The sequence below is a fragment of the Anopheles nili genome, chromosome X (genome assembly GCF_943737925.1).
Source record: "Anopheles nili chromosome X, idAnoNiliSN_F5_01, whole genome shotgun sequence".
NCBI classification, from domain to species: domain Eukaryota; kingdom Metazoa; phylum Arthropoda; class Insecta; order Diptera; family Culicidae; genus Anopheles; species Anopheles nili.
The window spans coordinates 10,971,367-10,991,381 of record NC_071293.1 but is presented as its reverse complement, the minus strand read 5'-3'; the positions used below and the strand labels follow the sequence as shown (position 1 = coordinate 10,991,381).

The following is a 20,015-nucleotide window of genomic DNA, read 5'->3' as shown; positions in this document are numbered from 1 at the left end:
ATTTATGCTACGGTAATGCAATGATCTTTAGAGTAGGGTGCAGAAAAATTCAACTTATAGAGAATATTAACTTGATCGAAAAGTATGATTTTCCTTTGCTTTTTTAAAATAATATTTCCTTTAATGTTTAACGAAATGTAAATGTACAATTTTATGTTTAATCAGCAACATAAATTTTTGCATATTCCATTACTCACACCACCGTATAAATTGATATGATTGATGTGATATCCTTGCTGTTTTGTAACCCAACTGGGATGGTTTCAGATCTAATATACCACCATTTTGTTGCAAATGATTATATATTTACTCTGCTGTTACAGACACTAGAAATCATTAAGCACAAGAAGGATAAATCAAACTACAAGAAATAGGACTACAGACTAGTAGTAATCAAATTTGCATAAGAAGGAAGAAGATATATTGGCAAGGTGAACGTTTCAGAAAAGTAATGATTTTTCCTCTAGCAAACATAAAATGAGATTATGTTGTTGTACTATCAAATTTGTTTTCATGGAGTAGAAACATAATAATTTGCAATGTAGCTACTAAGAGTGAAGCTTTCAATATCTTTTAATTAATTATTTTTTCCTTATAAACTAACATTTTGATCAATGTTGGTTTTATATTTGCGTTCAACGACAATTACAATTTTAAGGTGGATGTGCATTTATCTAATACTTAAACTTGAGTTTGATACAATGCATTGACAAAGTACATAATATAATAACCTATGCACGCCTTTACTTTTAAGAATTTGTATATTAAGTAAAAAAATACAATTTAAATACCAAAAAAGAGAGATATATAGAGATCATGTGATATGACATATATAACCACATCAAAAATCGTTAACAATAACACTGTCGCCTACAGGGATTGATACAAAATGGACCTGAAACAAGGAAATACTGTGTACAGTGGCGCCCTCTGGAAGTCCAAAACATCAAAAAATGCTTAGTTTTGTTAAAAAAGCCCTTTTGAATCTATTGTGTTGCAAATTGTAGCATAGTTATGAAAAAAATAATTATGACCGCGGTTTGTTCCGGGCTGCCCCTTAGTGCACTGATAGAATGAGACTCAGGGACTATGGTCGGTTTCGTGTCTCAAATCTAACTGCCATTTTCCATGCTTAAAGCTAGAAACCGGTATATAATGATGAGCGTACAAGCTGCAAGAAAAATGGTTGGGTTTCTAGCGCTAAACCAAGAATCGGCAGATCTATCTGTTTAATATGTAGTAGCATAGGCTTTGGGCCATAGTTATTCATCACACCAATCTCAAAAGCTTTTGATGGAGGGAAAGATGAATCAAGGCTTTTGTTACGTTTATATTTTTTTATATTTTCTGAAGCTATGCGCTCAATTGTAGAGTATTTGTATCATTGTCTCGGTATTTTTTTTTGAGACATTTTTTAAAGAGAAAGGTTTAAGGTTCGCTCTAGTTGATTTACGGTTACGGGTTCCAGAACCTATTTTCATTTCGCTTCCTTTAAGCATGTAATGAGAAACGACTTATATGCGCTTTTCGAAAAAAAAAACATTTACGGTACATGATTTAGTTCAAGTTCTCTGTCATAATTTGGCATGGGCTTTTTTTGTCGATGCGAAGACTCCAATAAACTTTTACTCCATTCCAGAGCGTTAAAAAATTAAGACCATCCAAGAAGATTTTGATTTTGATAAAATTACAATGCTTTTCATTTTTTGAAATGTATATCAAAACAGTCAATAAATGTTAAATTGCTTGTCTTTTTCTTATCATAAAATTATCTAATACTTTAGTTGTAAATTTACAAGCATCTGTCAATATATATTTACAAGCATCTGTATATATATATATATATATATATATATATATATATATATATATATATATACATATATATATATATATATATATATATATATATATATATATATATAATGCAGGAATAATTTATGATGATCTAGTTAGATTTGAAAATTATGAATACTATCAATATTTTGTTTGGAAATAGGTTTTATAAAAGCATAACATGTATTGGATTTAGATCTAAACTATTTTAAATTATTTTTATCTATCCCATTAAATGGACCTCATGGATACAAATTGTATATATGCAGGCGTTAAAAAAATTTTCGAACGAAAATTATAGGTTTTATGATATGTTATTGCATATGCGCAGGTGTTTTTAGAGGAAATGTAATGAAAAGAGCAGGTATTCAGTCGATACATGTATCCTTGTTGTTGAATATAATAATTGTTTTCTGAGGAACTTTCCATTAATATATGTTTACGTGCGCTTATCTATATTCGTATTTGTATTATTTGGCATAAGTTCAGATTTTTTACGTACAATTTTGCGCCATAGCTATGCCATTAGTTTTTAAGTGAACGATTGTGTATAAATTATAACGCGAACGCTAGCTTGCGAATACATAGGCGGATTTTTCTAATTAATAAGCATTTGTGTAAACCGGAAATCGTGTCTGAACCGATCTTTATTAGCTTCTGTACTTGACAGATATGCTCGACCATTGTGGGTTACATGCGGAACAAGCAATAGATAAGCAATAAAAAAGTTTGCTTTAAAAATTTCAAACCTTCCACGCGAAGCTTTTTTATCTATTTTGTTTTGTATCGATGCTAGTCTGTACGTATGGAAAAGGACAATTTTTCTATGAAAAAACATCTTTCAGATAACATTAGTAAGGCGTTCACAAGCAACACTCTGACAGCATTCCAGCTACCTAGCTTCATTGTAGCAGGCCAAAACGTCACAAACCTTCTTGCTATTCCCTTTGTAAATAATTGATACACCAAAAACAAGAAGAAGCCTGATGAAACAAAACTCAATTTTGACGTAAAGCAGTCAACTACAATGTAATAAAAATAGGTAAAATTGTATTTTCCAAACCCACGGGTGAGTCTTCTCTGTCCCTCCGATCGTTCGTATTGCATCCAAAATGGTAAATAAAAATCGATGTATGTCTAGCTGAACGTTCGTTTCGGAATTTTGTATCGCAGCATAACGTACCAAATATATCCGAAAACTTGTCACTTGGCGCTTCAAACCAACCATCAGCATGGTTACGGCAGAATATATATAAACCGTTTCATGCCCGCAGGCATCGCAGGCAAGCCTCTTATCCGTTCGTCCTGCTGCACATTTACCTTCGTCCTTGCGGGACGCATACAGACGGGTCGTAAAACCAACTCCAGTGCGAGCCTGCAAGTGCGTACGAGCGCGACCGCGATGGCGCTACCCCAATAAAGCACCACGTGAGAAAAAGAGACACACCCACCAGCCAGTGCTACAGCGTGAATGCGGCCAGCGTACGAGTGCGTGCGAGTGCGTGCGATAGCAAAGCTGGCAGCAGCAGTGGCCAACGTAGCGAGCTGTCAAAATGGCCGTCTGGTACCGCTGATCGGGCAGCCTTAGCACTGTGTGCAATTGTCAAAATCGCGCACTGCCGAGAGTGAGAGTTCACAGACGGAGGCCCCTCGGAGGCGAACTGGAAACCGTCAGCAGCCTTCGCCTCCGCGTTTTGTCAGGAGCGGAGAAGAAACACAGAAAAAAATAACAAAAAAAAAAGCAGAAAGAAAATATCCCAGCAAGCCATGAAAAAAGGCGTCGAAACTGTGTGCGGAGCCGTGCGGGGCAGTAAGATTCCGAACGCGGACGGTTAACCAGGACTCTCTACGTGCGTGCGTGCGTCCGTGTGTTTGTGTGTGCGCGTGCGTGCGTGCGTGAAAAAGGCAGGTACGAAATACGCGATTTGGGACGCGAAGTGAAGTGCAAACGAGCTGCAAGGGCTAATCCCATCCGCCCAAGTAAGGGAAAAGCTCGGTGTTTGGGCGTAGTGAAGAAACGTCGAAAGAAAGCAAACCTCCCCCCCCCATCCCCCCGCTCCTACCTCCCCATCAATGAACCCTTCCCGAGGTGCACCATCCTTCCCGGCAATTAATGCGGGCTGGGGGAATTGCACGCAGGTGGGGAAGCCTCCCTCGTTTCGCACAAATTCGCCCTCCGGAAAAGGGCGCCCGGAGACAGAACCCTTTGACGCGAAATATAAGCTGGTAATAAAACGGAATAACGGGTTTCTGCAGACGCGCGGTCATTGATGAAGAGTGAGAAAGAGAGATAGTGAGAGAGAGGGGTGCCATAAAGGAAGGAGGGTTTGCGCACACACAGCTACACCGCTGGAAGGTGCACATCGATCGAAGGAAGAAGAAGAGCGCGAAGCGGTCACACAGGCAAAAGGCCAGCATAACACACCAGAAACGGAAAAGAAAAAAAAAATACACACACCCGCGATTGAATGAAAGGAAACGGATCGAATAAGAATACCTCAGTTCGATTGCAGCTGAATGAAGGCAAGAAATATCGCCCCGTAAACCGCTTATTTGCATGTGGCTCGAACCGAGGCGAGCTTGTGTTTGTGTCGACGTACGTGTGACACCCCCCTCTCCCACCGTCTGTGAGAGTGTGTGTTTGTGTGTGTATGCGCGTGCGCGCGTGCAGCTGGTGTTATTTAGTTCAATTTCATTCAACCGAACCAAAGTGAAGAACGGAATAAACCCCATACCTCCCCCTAGGCGAAGGGGAGGGAGGAGGTGGGTCACGGCGAAAGGGCTTAGGACCCCAACGTCCGTTTTTTTTTCTCTCTTCGTTCTCCAGGGGTCCAATCCCTTTTGCAGCGAATCCGAAAAATTCGCGAAATAACCAGCGATTCCTCCAAGGAACGACCTACGTTCGCGTTCCAGCTTCGAATCCCATGTGCCGTGTGTGTGTGTGTGTGTGTGAGAGAGAGAGAGAGAGCACGAAAGCTAGACGAACCGTGCGCGGAAGAGAGAGCACCTGAGAGAGAAAGTAACAACAGAGGGAGAAAGAAAGTAAGGTCCTCCACAAGTCCGGAGCTCGCGTGGAGCCCTTCTGCCAGATTTGCGACAGTTCTGTGAGACATTTCCGAACCGCTGGTTCGGTGGATTGTACCGTCTCGAGTGGTGCGGAGGAGGGCATGGGAGTTGGGTGGCCAAAACAATCAGCAGAAGTACCGAAACTCCTTTCCGGATAGCTTCCGGTCCAGCAAAAGAAAGCCCTTCCACAGCTTGCAGCGTACTGAGCACTCGAAAACAACTGTTAGTGGCGTTCTTTCTCTCTCTCGTATTCCCGTTTGTGAAACGCTTGTATGTGGGCAAAGTGCGTGTGATCCCACGTGTGCGTGTGTGCCATTTTCCGGTACTATTTTTGTCTCCCTCTCTCCCTCTTTCAGTTGTAGCGTAAGGAGCAGGCATTGTGCGCCTAAACCCTTTATGTATTCGCCCTGCTGCATTTAGGCGTATTCGTTAGTGTTTTAGTGTGTGTGTACGTGTGTACGTGTGCGTGTTTTTACGTTCCTTCTCCTCCTCTCCCCCTCTTTTTTTGTCGCGTCCCATTCGACAATTGGACAATCCCATCCCCCCTATCGCATCCTTGTTTCCCGCCTTCCCCACGTCAGCCCAGTGAACCCTTTTCGGAACCCCCCTTTGGAGGCGGGGCAAGGGCCCCGCAACCCAGCAACGACGGGTGGGGAGCAGCTTAACGTTAAAAACCCACCAACCAATAGCCGGCCAGCGTTAAAGGCTCTGCAACTATCAACATTCAAGCTCCTTGTGACCGCAACCGCAACTATCAACGTCCTCTCCAAGTGACGCACACACACACGCGCCCGCGCTCCCGGCGTGCACACATACACACTCAACACGCGGGAGTGGCCAAGGATCCTGCAAGGAGCTAAAAAGCCCCACTTTTAGGCCCCCTACATCCGAATGAGAGCTCGGCACTGGAGCGTGTAGTTGCGTGTACGTGTACGTGAGCCACACATACACACACACATACACACCTGTGGCTGCGTGTGTGTGTGTGTGTGTTGAACGGTCCAGACCGAGCCGCGGATGGCTTTGGTCACAATCCAGCGCACCATCAGCACCCCGGACGATTCCAGCTCGGTAAGCAACGCTTTTGAATTCGCGCAGTTTCCCTTCATTCCAGCGAACCCTCTGGAGCCCTCTCTGTGCCCTCTAAGGCCACCCCCCACCGCTCGCCCCTTGGGTCACAGCAAACAGGTTGTCGAATGGGGCCAAAACCATCACCACTTGCCGTGCTCAGGCCGTGGCCGGACCCGGTTCGACCTGTCCGACTGGTGTGCCCTTGATGGAGCCGCCCCCTTTTAATGTCGCCCAGGACCTGGTGGCCCTTTTATTCTGTTTTGCAGGTTGAATCCAGCAACCAGCAGCCGTTTGTCGAAAGGCCAGCCGAATGTTTAAATACGGGGACACTCGACGAAAAGGACACTCGAAATGTTGAACTATTTTGGAGGTGTTTGATTGGTTCCAATTCGAGCTGCAAAACGGGATGAAGGAAAAGCAACCGAGAGAGAGAGAGAGAGCGAAAAAAGGTCACGATAAATGGGAAAGGAATTGAGAATGAAGTAGAAAAAACCCATCCTCAGCTTTGGATCTTTGCTGGGAAAGTTGCGAAAGATCTTTCCTTCCAATGATCTATCGCGAATTGATCCCAAGCCAGTTAAAGATGTCACTCTGGGCGTTCGTTAAAGTAATACAGGACAAAAAAACCCCCCTGATCGAACAGGAAAAGCTAGTGGCGGGAAAATGGCGCAATGGTGGTGCAAAAATCGGCCAACAGGCTAGCCACGGTTGCTTTATTTTCTTTCTTCTCCCGAGCGCATACAAAACGGGGTAAAAGAAAATCTGCACCCAAACAGGTTTTTCCCTCCCATCGATCTTGGGGGGTTTGATGGCGATTCCTGTGGCCGGTGCATTTTCAGGTCGCTAGACTGCGTTTTCCTTTTCCCACTGGCTGCTTGTACTTTCATTAGTCTGTAATCCATCACCCCAGGCCCTCTTAGGAAGGCTTGAAAGGGTTAAGGTTTATATATTGCAGTTTTCGAAGAATGATTTCCGTGGCTTATCGGTTTTTACGAAGCAAAAGGAACCTGATTTCTTCTCATGCCCTTAAAAGGATCAGACGAAAGTTGCATTTCGAGCCGTAGTAAGCGGTTTAATGTCACAAAAATAACGCTTCGATTTTATTTTAGATCTCCAGTGTACAAAACGTCGACTCGACTGGAGAGATTGAAGGTTATCAAATAAATTGGCAGGTTTTTTTTGCTGCAACTGCACTTGATTTATTTCCCAATCAGCGTTAATTCCAATCGAACGGATCACAAATACATGAGGAAGTCTCGTGTTTCATGTAGTCTTTCGAGCTGGAAACCGACTCACGCAATCAAAGAAGCTTCGTTGGCGAATTCCTACTCAAGAGATGAAATGTGCTGACATCCGGAATAGCGATTCCGTATCGCGTGTGCTCGACCTGCTGCAAGTTTAGTTATGTTATCTTGCTGAGATATAGCGCTGAGAGCTCGAGTTCCCTCCTACGAAGGTGTTTTGATAGCTGCCCTACCTGAAAGGGATTAAAGAGAGCCTCAAAGAGATGGTTGACATCCCCAAGAACGTGCTTTTGCAACCCAAGCAATCAAATCAAGTTCTTATAAGCAGCTCTCGCAAACAAACTCGCACGCGAATTTCGACCCCGAAAATGTGGGACAGTGGCGTTGCAGGAAGTGTTTCGCGGTTCTATTTGCATTTGCTGACATCACACCGCATCCTCGGACGCTCCCATCCCACCTGGCCGTCTGTCATAATGTGACAAAATCGTCACCAACCCGCGCGTAGACTCGCCCAAAACCCTAGACATGGTGGGGCGCAAGCGCAGACTCACGATCGCGCCCTCACACGGCGTAGGGCGTGGGCAGTCCGCGCCAAGGAAGTCGCCGCTTCACCGAAGGACGAGTGGGTTGACGCATGCGGCTATTATTAGAATCATGTCCGTGTCTGTGGCGCCTTGCGCTGGCCGGTTTGGTGCCGTATGTGGGCCAGGACGGTTCTACCTCGTGATCGGCATGCAGGACTACGCAGGCGCACCACCCATGAAAAATAAAAAAATACACCCTCTCGAAGGGTGGACTGTGGAGCATCCCCACGGGCGAACACCTCAAAACCTCATCCCCATGAGGAAGCACCTGTTACAATGTTTGACGTTTGATGTAATTGTTTAATATGCTCTTAACAAGCCTGTCATAAAAGGCGTACTGTCCACAGGGTGGTCGATACCTTCACCGGGAGGATGGTGCTAATCGAGGTTCAATACAAACCGCTCGAATCCTCGATCACCTCGCGCAGCATGCACCCATCGGCACAATTAAGCGTGGGGACCATAAAAGCCGAAGATGCGCGCACAATGTTGATGACGATCATTTAAAGAAAAATCGACGAAACGACGAGACGCCATCATAAATGCACCGTCTGGCGAAGGCGAAAGGCGAACCAGGGCTCATGCAGTTTACTTTCCACGCTGAAGATTTACGAGCTGCGTCTTCGCAAACAGCTCGTGGTGGAGGGATTTTCTGCATCTGCAACGGGCATGATGGGGTGGGTTTATGAACACCGCAAGTGAGTGGCCTGCAACCGGTTGAATTATGACCGTTTCGTACCATCCCGCTCGATCCGGCTGTGTTGGAAGCTCGGGCGATCGTCGATGTGTGCCGTGGTGCGGCTTGCGAACTGCTGAAGGACACGACATCCCTGCGACGCATTGCCTTTCAGGGTAACATTGCGTTTCGCGGGCGATGCGTTGGTTGAGCGTTTTGTTTGGTGGTAAAAATGAGCAAACTTTTTTTTTTGTCATTTTACCTTTGTTGGCGATCGCCTGCGAAGTTTGTGGACTTTCGGAGCTTAAAAGATTTAAAAGATTGTTTTAGGCTTTCTGCACATACTTTCAAATGTGTATAATGTATTATTATCCTTCTTAAATGACTCAAAAACCCATATACAGTCAGTACAGTCGATTATATGAAAAAATTCTTTATGGTCAAGCAGCTGGAGTATCCACCACATGTAACTGCTAAACGACTGACCTAACGTAGATACAATTTTAGGACTGCATTCGGTAAAAGCTGTCTCCACTTTCACCTGTTTTGATTTCGTGTGACTCAATAGCCAAATCGTTAACGTACGGTACAAACACACGATAATATCGGGATCGAATCTCGTCTAAGCCGCTTCCTCCGTACTCAGGACTATCCGGGTACGAAAAATTCCAAGTCATAAAAAGCCTACCGGGACCGTACACCGATGGTCCAGCCGAATTAAGAAGAAAATTTCACAGTGGTAGAGTCAAAGTAGTAAAATACGCCCATCACATGTTTGAAGAATTCTTATTGGATGCAAAAATGAAAAAACTTTTTTCCGATTTCCGATTGCATTTTAATCTTGCAATCAGTCATCGATAACGACATCAAATGGCTCCGATAATGCGGTAATCGTAACGCTTGCCACTATCAAAACAAATGTTACTTCGTAGAGCAAAAACAAAAGCTTCTCGTTGCTCTCCGGTTTGACCTTCCGGGAAACGACAGCGTGCCCTTTTCAATGATGCAGTTATCGTAAGTACTGCTCAATTTCTAGATTCACACCTCGAATTCCTTCCCTTGCTTGTTCCTTTCCGCTGGCGTGCTGGTTGGTGAAGAAAAATCGCGAGGGCTCGTTAAAAGGCCACTAGTAAAGGGCCTGCATTCTAGGATATTATAATGCAATAATAAGAGCAATAAATGCGGGACAATAAAGGGCGCAAATATGCAAAAACCCGCCCATGAACGCCACCGCCAACGCTTAGCTGCAGGTGGATGGCACCATTTTCCCTACCATCCTGTCATTTTAATTGCCTCAGCACGTCCGCGGCTCGCGGTGGCAATAAAATGAAATGGACATCACGCGAGCAGCAAGGAACCGTACACGGTCGTCGTCAAAAACCGTTCGAAAATGGTACTACTGCTAACTGCGAAGTAGCATCTCCGATCCGTTGAGCAAATTATGTTGTAAACAAGCTCCTCCGACATTCGTGCGTTCGAAATCGGACCGACGGTTTTCGATGGCCGCCGCATTATGAAGCAACACCGGTCGTATTGAAACAACGCTGCGTTTTATTTATATACCCCCGCGGTTGTGTTGCCATCTCGTGCTGCTAGACGGCAGCCTGAAGGTCGAATTCACGCGCAACAAGCCCGCTATCGGTGGAAATGTTTTAGAAATGCTGCGCTCAAGCAATCAACCAAGGGGTGTATCCGTAGCGCGTATCAATCTCATTTTCGATCTCGATTGCTGACTCATCCGAAAAAGGGCAAATGCGTCCTGTTGGAGTTTCCGTCAGTCCGGAAATGCGTCATCTGTGCAAAACCCGTGTGAGAGGGAAGACGTCCTTGGCGCCAGACGGCGTCGCACACCAGCGTCTGGGAAGTGATGTAAAATAAGCACCCACAAAGGGGTGAGTTACAACGTAAACACACAGGTGCGCAAGTGTGAACGAACGACACCCGGCCGTTGTTTTTGTTTTCCTTCCCGCGTGTGTTTTCATTTTTTGACCCGACTGTGTGTGTGTGTTTTTTTTTGCTGTCTTTACGCGTGTTGTAAAGCCCAAACAGACGTATTCATTGTTCTTCTGCTGTCGCGTCACAACAAAAGGGCAAGCCCTACAGCGTAGTACGGAGTATTTTCATCTCCTTCTACCCGATTTTCGCAAGCACTACAGACGCGATAGATGAATGAACGACGACATGCACAACTCCCGACAAATGCACCTTACGGTGACGATTTTCAACAATCGGCTGCATTGTGCTCCTCACCAATCGTGCCTGCTTCGCCTTCTTCTGCTTCTTGCTTCATTTGTTTTGGTCTCCTTTTTCTCCCTCCCCATCCTCCCCCTCCCCCCGTCACAACCCCATCACCACCCGTTCGCTACCCGGCACTCACACGAATATGAATGGAACGCAGGCGAGGAAGATTTTGCCAATAATCGCCTGCGTTTTTTTTTTTCGCCTTCGCACAAATGTGTCGCTTATTTTTTTCTCTTTCTTTCTTTCGCGTGTGTGCCCTGTTCGCCGTCCTTCGGGTAAGCCGCTTGCGCAAAAGCACACACAACAAAGAAGGCGCGTGCAAAATCAAACCAAAACAACCCTCAAAACCTTCGCGTCAATTTTTATGCTGCTTTTGTAACGCTCGTAAAAATTTCCGTTTATTAGTCCACGCGTTTGCGGCACATCTGGGGTGAACCTTCGCCGCTCTGGTTTTTTTTGTTTGCTTTCTCGTTTTCATCACCCAACGAGGGAAGCGGGAGGGTGGGGGGGGGGGTGGGGAGGGGAAAGGAGATGGAGGGAGGGGTCAAAAAAGACTGATTTATTGGTTGAAGTGCAAGCGCGAACCGATCAAGGTTCCGATCGCAGCTGCAATCATTGAGCCAATCATGCCAAAGGAAATAACACACACAAAAAAAACGACGAAAACAAACACCCCCTCCGTTTGTGTGCGTGTGTGTGTGTGTGGGTGATTGATCACACGAATGGGGCAAAAGTGGTGCCGTTTTCGTCTGATGCAACGTCAGCCCCAGGTGTCTGATGTCTGGTGCGTTTCTTTCCGCTGGCCTTCACGCTCCGAAAGTGACCCCCCTCCCCCGCCTCGCGCCCACCTACTCCCAGTCCCCCCCAACCCCCCACCCCCGCCTGTACCGCCCTTTCAGATGGCGGTGTGCAGCAGCAGCTTTCACTAGCCCCCAAACCCACCACCCACCGGCGATCGTGACCGTGTGGATTGGCCGGTGTTTGTGCGTGGGTTTGGCGACGTATGTGTGTAGGTGTATGTGTGTGGGTGAGTGTGCCGCAAGACATTCAGTTGGGGGGTATCCTCTAAAAAAAAAAAGGTTTCCTCCTTTTAAGGTGCACACAACACTGCCGAGGTCGTCTGCCGAAGGATACACGCACACACGCACGCACAAACACACACAGAACAATAAAAACACAGTTTATGCAATTGTTGTAACCAATCAACCCTCTATTTGCAACCCTTTAGCAGAAAGGGAGAGTCGATTCCCGGACAAACCCGCGCAAGGATGCGCGCAAGGTTATCCTTCGTTGCACGAAACGAGATAGGCTTGAAATCGATTCTTCTCTCTCTCTCTCTCTCTCTCGCTCGTTTTCTCATTTCGCGAAGTTTGCTTCCTCGGGGCTACCGAAATAATAGAGCAATAAAAGCGCCGCGGATATTACTTTATGGGCCCAGGCGGCTTGCATGTTGCTGCATTTTTATTATTTATTTGGAGATCTTCTGCGGTTCTGCATCCTGTCTTGCCCATTGCATCCTTGAAGGTCGCAATAAGCCGAACAGTGGTGGAGATATTATTATTGCACGAGTGCGAGTGGCACGTGAAATCGTGGGGATTTTATTTTGCGCATCCAAAACGCGAACGGAAACGAAATTGTTGAAATCAATTCGTGAGGTCAGACTGTCGTCATGTCGCTCACTGGCACGCTCAGCTGCATCAGGTCTGAGGCCTATATGAGATGCATCCGAACGCTAAAGCATTGCTAAAGCAGTTGCATTCAATTACGCAGCTTAAACGATACAAATTCACCCTTCGTCCTTTGAGCCGTGGTCCAGACGGTCGCTTTTTGCTTTCTTTCTTTAATTTCCCATCAACCGACAATTGCACCATCCACCCACCTATCTACCCACCGAAAGGGATGCACCGAAGGCACGCTTTGTGTGGCGAACAATGAAAAACCACGAATGCGGAAGCGTTGCTTCTGACACAGGCCTCGGGGTGGGTGGTTTATCGCGAAACCGCGGAAATGTAACGACAAAACCCTCAAGCCTCGTGTAGCGCGGTTGAAAGGAGTTCACTGTTGGGAACCGGAAGGAACGTGGTGTCGTCTGATATCGGAACAGAGAGCCGTTGCGGGAACGCAGATAGGCCGGAGAATGTGCTGTCGCAGCAGGCGGTAAATGTGCGTCATCCGCAGCTTGCAGCTAGGGTGAAGGAGGGTTTTTGCCCCTTTTTTGAGGTGATAGTGGAAGAAGATGATGCTGGGACGTTGGCAACAAGATTCCACTTTTTCCCTCCTAGAGAGCTTTTTTTTGTCGCATTCATTTGCAAGTAGCGCAAGGTCACAATGACGGATTCAAATATGCCCCTTTTTGCGCGCCAATATGGCAGGTTTATAGACACGATTCCAAGAGTCGACCTGCGAGATAGTGATGACCCTTGTTCTAACTTTCTCGTGATAATCTTGATCTTGCGTGACGATGATCCCGAGTGTATAATAACCGCTAGCGGTTTTTCTTGCCTTCTTCCAGGACACGAATAGTGCAGACGATGAGGAGGCGCTCAAAATAACCAACGGGTAAGTAGCAATTGCGTTAGGGTGATGAGGTGCCAACAAACTCTCATGTGTACTTCTGCTTGCAGCCCTAGCGAATGTCCGAACACCGCCAGCGAGGGGACCGGCGCCTTCATGATAGGGCCAAACGAGCGGCTTCGTGCGTCGTACGAGGAGCAGAGTGGCGTCACTAGCAACACCTCCAACGTCAGCACTGGTGATCCACCGAACGGCAATGGCGGCACCGACGTCACCGATAGCAAGCTCGATTGCTCCAGCCGCCCGACGTCGTCATGCAGCAGTGGCAGCAGTTCGTCCTCCTCCGACATCCAGCAACACCTGCAGTCGATGTTCAATCTACTGCGGCCGGAGGAAACGCTCAAGATGGTACGTTATGGCCTGCTGTACCTCTACCTTTCTTCTCCGCAACGGCTAACACATCTTCTACTCTCGTTTTAGGCCGTGAAGCTGGAATCCCTGCGACCGGGTCGCACCAGGTACCTGGTCGTGGTGTCACGCACGGTCTCAAGCAAGCGCCAGCTACCCGGTGCAATCGGCAACATCTCCTCCACGACATGGCCATTGGCGGTAACGGCCACCGGAGCCTCGCAGCAGTCAAGCAGACCCTGCTCGGCTCTGGCTTCAGCGCTAGCGGCCGACACGTTTGTGTCCAGCCTGGAAAATTGTGTCCTCAGCACACCCGGCGGTGTTCGGCCACCCGCACCCGGTGCTCACCCGCCGGGTCGCAGTGATAAATGTGATAATAAAAGTAATAGTAAGTTAGGTAGTAGCGGCTCAGGACCCTGCGGTGGTGTGATCGTGGGGGACGTAGCACCTGGTGGTGAGGATCAATCCGACCATGGTGTTGTGGGGTCGACGACAGGTGACGAGCGAGACTGTGCTGGATCCGGGCAGGCAACATCTGCGTCACAGATTAGCAGCAGTTCCTCGACCGGTGCTGGTGGCAAGGAGATCGAAGAGTCCTGTCTGCTTGGGATTGACTGCATCGAACGAACGACGGTCGGGTTGGTGTTGAAAGTGCTCGCAGACACCTCGATACGGTTAGATGGCGATGGGTACGTATGCTTTTAGTGGAAATATGCGTGGAAAGGCGAGGAAAATCACATAAGGGAATGAGATTGCTCTTCTGCGCAGTCCCGCTCACAGTATTTGCTTTGTCGTTGCGAATGTCATGGTACTTCTGAACGTAAATTACTCACGTACGTCTCGAGAAGAATGACAAGTAGTTCTGTTGGACTTTACGACGAGTGATCGTCTCATTGAGCGCACTAGAATAATAAATATCGTCTGCAAGGATGTCCTTCTCTTACTCTTCCGCATGCACTAACCACCGTCTCTCTTTCTCTCTTATATACAGTGGGTTCAGTGTGAGCTCATGTGGCAAGCAGCACATCTTCAAACCGGTCTCAGTGCAGGCGATGTGGTCCGCACTGCAATCACTGCACAAGGTGTCGTCAAAGGCACGCGAGCACAACTTCTTCGCCGGTGGACCTTCACATGATTGGGTGGCGTACTATGAAACACACATCGATTCCGATCGGTCCTGTCTGAATGAGTGGAACGCCATGGATTCGCTCGAAAGCCGTCGACCGCCATCACCGGGGTCGATCCGCAGCAAGTAAGTAGTTGCTGGTGTCCTCAACACCTTCTAAAACTGGCATCTAATGAGGGTATCTCCTTGTAGACCGACAGCACGCGAGGAAACAGAAAGTGTGATCAGATCCAAGCTCAAGGAAGTGATGATGTCGGTGGATCTTGACGACGTCACGTCGAAGTTCATTCGTGGTCGACTGGAGGAGTTGCTCGACATGGATCTGGGCGAGTACAAACCGTTCATCGACGGTGAGATGCTTGTCATCCTCGGGCAGATGGATGCACCGACGGAGATCTTCGATCACGTCTATCTCGGGTCTGAGTGGAACGCGAGCAACCTTGAGGAGCTGCAGCGTAATGGGTATGACCCTTCAGTTGCTCGGTTCGTTGGAAACCCTTACTTACCGGAAGTTTCTGCTTTTTTTTCCCATACAGAGTACGCCACATCTTGAACGTGACTCGTGAGATCGATAACTTCTTTCCCGGGTTGTTTCATTACTTCAATGTGCGCGTGTACGACGACGAGAAGACAGACCTGCTGCGGCACTGGGATAATACGTTCAAGTACATCACACGCGCCAAAATGGAGGGCTCGAAGGTGCTGGTACACTGCAAGATGGGTATCAGCCGGTCAGCGTCGGTTGTGATCGCCTACGCGATGAAGGCAAACAACTGGGACTTCGAACAGGCATTGCATCACGTGAAGGAGAAACGGAGCTGCATCAAGCCGAACAAGAACTTCCTCATGCAGCTCGAAACGTACCAGGGCATGCTGGATGCGATGAAGAACAAGGAGAAGCTGCAGCGCAGCAAGAGCGAAACGAACCTGAAGCTAGCTGGTGCGAAAGAAGGCCGCTCGCTGCCGGGAAGTGAACCAACACCTTTAATACAAGCGTTAAATGGGGCTGCAGGTGCTGGCGGACAAGCGGGTGGTCAAACCGGAAGTCGAAAGCAAACGCTTGCCAGTGCACAGCTAGTGGTGGTGGCTGCACGTGACCAACGGGCAGATGAGATCGTCATAGCTCCAATAGCTGGCGATAAGGACGAAGGACGACTTGGAGAGCTCTCTGCCCCAGCTGGTCCTGATGAAGTAGATGCTAGAACATGTCGGGGACGGCCACGATTGCGCAATTCCAGCAAGGTGCAACCTCCAGAGCCATCATTGACACTGCTTCCAGCACATGAGCAAAATGAGGAGTCGACGTTACCCACCGAGCTGCAAACAGACACCAAGCAGCTCACGAAACGAACCGTTGCGCCCAGTCTCAGCCTCTCGGGGGCGAGTTATAAGCCTTGGACACTCGGTGAAGCCACTGCGAGTAACTGGCCCGTTCAAGGACGCGCCTGCAATCGTCCTTCCAGTGCTCTCAAACGCCACAAAAGTTTGTCCCCCGACTCGTTGCATCCGCGATGGCCAAGCCCGGATAGTGGAATCGCACTGGCCATGGCCACACCAGAGGCGGTGAAGGCCTCCCGAACACGCACCATGCTTGGGTTGGACGAATCGATTGAATCAGCGGCCGCATTCGAGGGTCCAGGAGCAACACCCGGAACGGGACGCCGGAAGCAGCAGAGTTACTCGCTCGAACACCTGCACGGTTCGCTTGAGATGCGCTCACCCTGCACGGAGACGAAGACAATTCGGATGCCGTGTGGTAATGGGCAGAATTACAGTGTCTCACCGAACCAGATAGTACACCTGCAGGATAAGCTACCGGGGCGGGGCGGTTTGCGAGACACGGCACCATTGGCCTCTACACCTGGAGGGCCGCAGAGGATGAATAGTTTTTTGAAGAAGATTTTCCTCGCCAGCAACAGCCCAACGACCGCCACCACCACCAGCAGCAGCGAGAGCGGCAGTAGTGGCCAATCGGAAGCCCCGATTCCGGTTCAACCCCAGTCGTCTGTTGCATCAACCGTGCCATCAACACTGCCGTTATCGGCCACAACCACAGCTCCAGTAGCTGGATCGTCCTTTACCTCTTCGGTGAAGACGATGGTCAGTGAGCTGGAGTGTAACAGCAGCAGTACGAGTGGTGTTATACCGATCGCTCCTCCACTGCTGCCCGACACAGCCCCAGTGGCGACGTGTGGTGTCCCGATACCGATCGCATCCGTGGCCGCTGAGGCCGCCGCAGTTGCAGTTGCATCTGCCATCCGGGAGGCTTCGCGTAAGGACGCACAAGGAGGTGGTAACACACTGGCCAAAGAGGAGGATGTTGAGGTGAAACCGACTCGTCCTGACTCACTGGTGTGTGGTGAAGCGAGAGATGATGACAGTACGAACCACCCAGAACAGTGGGATCCTGGAGAGGGTCCTGGACGGGAGCCTATCTGCTGGACATCCTCGGCTCAGATCATACGTCAATCTTCGGCCGGTTCGTTTCCAGACCAACCGTTGGATGGGTGTGGGAGTGTCGAGATTTGTGAGGCTCCATCCGCCGGAAGTGAAGGTGTTGAAAGCGCTGTCACTCTGTCGAAGAGCGTGCTGGAGGAGTGCGAACCTGCGAACCGAAAGGACACCGGAAGAGCAAGCACTGTGACGCGTCAGTGCTCCTGGAGTAGCTGTGATTCGAGTTGTACCGTTCCTGGAACCAGCCAAAGTCTACCAGGAGCTGGTAAACGTCGTACCACGAAGCCTCATTCCAGCGCGACGACGATACAACCGTCCGTGGAACAACAGGAACCGCAGCTGTTCACGAACACCGACCGGGAGGAGATTCCTTGGCATCCTGGAACGGTGAAACGCACGAAGGAACGCATCGAGGAGCGTAACTCACACACGGCTGCAGCTGGTACGCTCAAGTGGGCAACACCTGCGACGACCTCCATCGAAAAGTGCACACCCTGTGGCCATTCGAGTAGTGCGGAGGTGTTACACCCGGCCGGAGAGTCACGAACGGCCGCGCATACTGATGAGCACGTTCATCCGGGAGGTCATCATCGGAATCGGAACCGAAAGGGGATGGTATCGACGAACTACGCGCGCCTCTCAGCGTCGGCCCCCGACTCATACAACATGTACGCGGAGGCGAGCAGTCGAACCATGGGTTTAAGCGCACCAACAACCGATCCAGGAACGGCTAAGCAGCAACACAAACTGAGCCACCAGCAATCGTTCAGCTGCTCCAGTGAAGGATCACGATCCAGTTCCACTTCGTACTGCTTGCCATTCCGGTTGAGCTTTCGAGGAGGTGATTCAGGTGCAGGACAACACCGCCAGCAACAGCAAGAGGCCGATGTTGGGCCAGGTGGCACCGACGAGGAGTCCTTCAACGCCGGAAAGGTGCGCAACCTGAAGATGAGCTTCGAAGCGAAATCGAATGACCGCCGCCGGGAGCAGAAGAAGGTCCGCTCGCTTCCCTCATCCCCTGTCGCCGTCCACGTGTCCATGGGTCAATCGAAACCGGTCGCTGATGGCACCGGAACACAACGGAACCATCCGTTGGCTTCTTCTCTTGTAGGGCAGCAGCCATCGACGAGTGTCACCATCACGACGAGCATCACCAGTACGACGTCTAACCCGCCGACAACGAGCACGACGACATTCGTGTCGTCTGCGACAACACGCAGCAGAAGTACGGCTCAAACCCCACCTGAGGATGTGACCGTGAGGGATCTGGTAGACCGGTACGAGGTGCATGGTCCGCGGATGCGTGGTTCTACTGGTAGCTCCACGTTGACGCGTACTCAACGGCCTCGCTCGGTGTTCGAGCCTCTCAAGGGTGGCACGCAGTCGTACCTTGCAGGTGGAGGAGGTAAACCCTTCACTCAGGCACATCCTCTATCGCACTCCACCACGCAACTACGGCTGGATGAGTCCTCTCGACCACCTGTTCCTCCGCTAGTCCGTGGACTCGTCATACCACCGGTGGGAACAGGACCTTCTGCACCTCAACAACTGAACAATAACAACAACAGCAGCAACTACCCGTTACAAGCGGCTCGGAGTGCTGCTGTCGGTGTTAACGCCTCCATCGTAACAGTGCCAGGTGGAGTTAGTGCGAAGAACAATAACAACAACACCCCTATCGTGGTGGCAGCAGGTGGGCCTGAAGGGCTCGCTAATGCTGGAGGAGGAGGAGGAGGTGTTAAGCGAACACAGCAACATGGACGAACGCATCCACTGGCCAAAATTAACCCAGGTGGGCGGCAACTTCACCATCACAATAACCATCATCACGTGCATCACCATCATCACCAATACAACCTCGGGCAGTTGCAGCAGCATCGGCTTGCAACGACTCAAGGCGCAGGTGTGTCGGGAACACCTGGAGCTGCTAACGCTTACAACACGATGTGAGGCGTCGAGGTGATCGCAGCATTTGTGTACTCCGCTTGTCACGTTTCGGTTTCGCTTTGGAAGCTGCTGCCACCGTTTATTGGTGTGCGGTTGAAGGTATAGCACAGGAGGTATAGGGTCTGGTGCAGCACTTCTCCTTAGGAGCTGTCAAACTATGTGCGTGTGTATTATCCGACGTTTTGTGACCGTTCGCGGCCATTATGCCAGCCTGAACACGTGGTCGTCGTTATTGGAAAGGGAATTATTGACCGCTATTATCCCAAGGTTATCGTCGGGCTTAGAACGAACTGAGGGTTAGATAATAGTTGAACACCTTAGTGTATTGAGAAGAGACTGATGAGAGAGTGACACCAACGAAGCAGTCCTGGAGGTAAAGGCAACCCGCTAAAAACTGCTTTACATTCAATACCGTATGTTCGTTATGCCGTGTTAATTATGCATTTATTTCGCAACGAACACACACACTGTCGCAAGTGCCACGTTGCCGGTCGAGATTTTTTTTTCAATTTTGTATTTTGTAATGTTTACTTATTTTAATCAAACCGGCATTGGATTAGTTTACAGCATTCAGGGTTATTGTTCGTTCAATGCTTAACTAGCGTGCATTTGCCTTCTTGCAATAACCGCCTAATGGTGAAAGCATTTTAATACAAAGGATTGAATTTGGTCTCTCTCTCTCTCTCTCTCTCTCTCTCATTCCCTCTTTGTTTTGCTATCTCTGATCAACTCTCTATTCTTTGTGAGGAGGCTATCTTACTTTCCACGAGCAAACCAAGCCCGGTGCATTTGGTTCAAGCTGGTCGTATCGTGCAGTTTGTGAATCTACACTTCCTTCAGATTACCGC

General features: G+C 48.8%; 1 protein-coding gene across 1 annotated transcript; it reads left to right on the top strand.

The window, feature by feature from the left end:
- Nucleotides 1-5,835: 5,835 nt before the first annotated feature.
- On the top strand, nucleotides 5,836-19,170 carry LOC128728964 (uncharacterized). The gene is made up of 8 exons (XM_053822614.1): nucleotides 5,836-5,973; nucleotides 13,231-13,277; nucleotides 13,343-13,640; nucleotides 13,713-14,329; nucleotides 14,632-14,892; nucleotides 14,959-15,228; nucleotides 15,303-18,592; nucleotides 18,623-19,170. The coding sequence occupies exons 1-8, from the start codon at nucleotides 5,920-5,922 to the stop codon at nucleotides 19,168-19,170; spliced, it is 5,385 nt and encodes a 1,794-aa protein (XP_053678589.1). The 5' UTR covers nucleotides 5,836-5,919.
- Nucleotides 19,171-20,015: the final 845 nt, after the last annotated feature.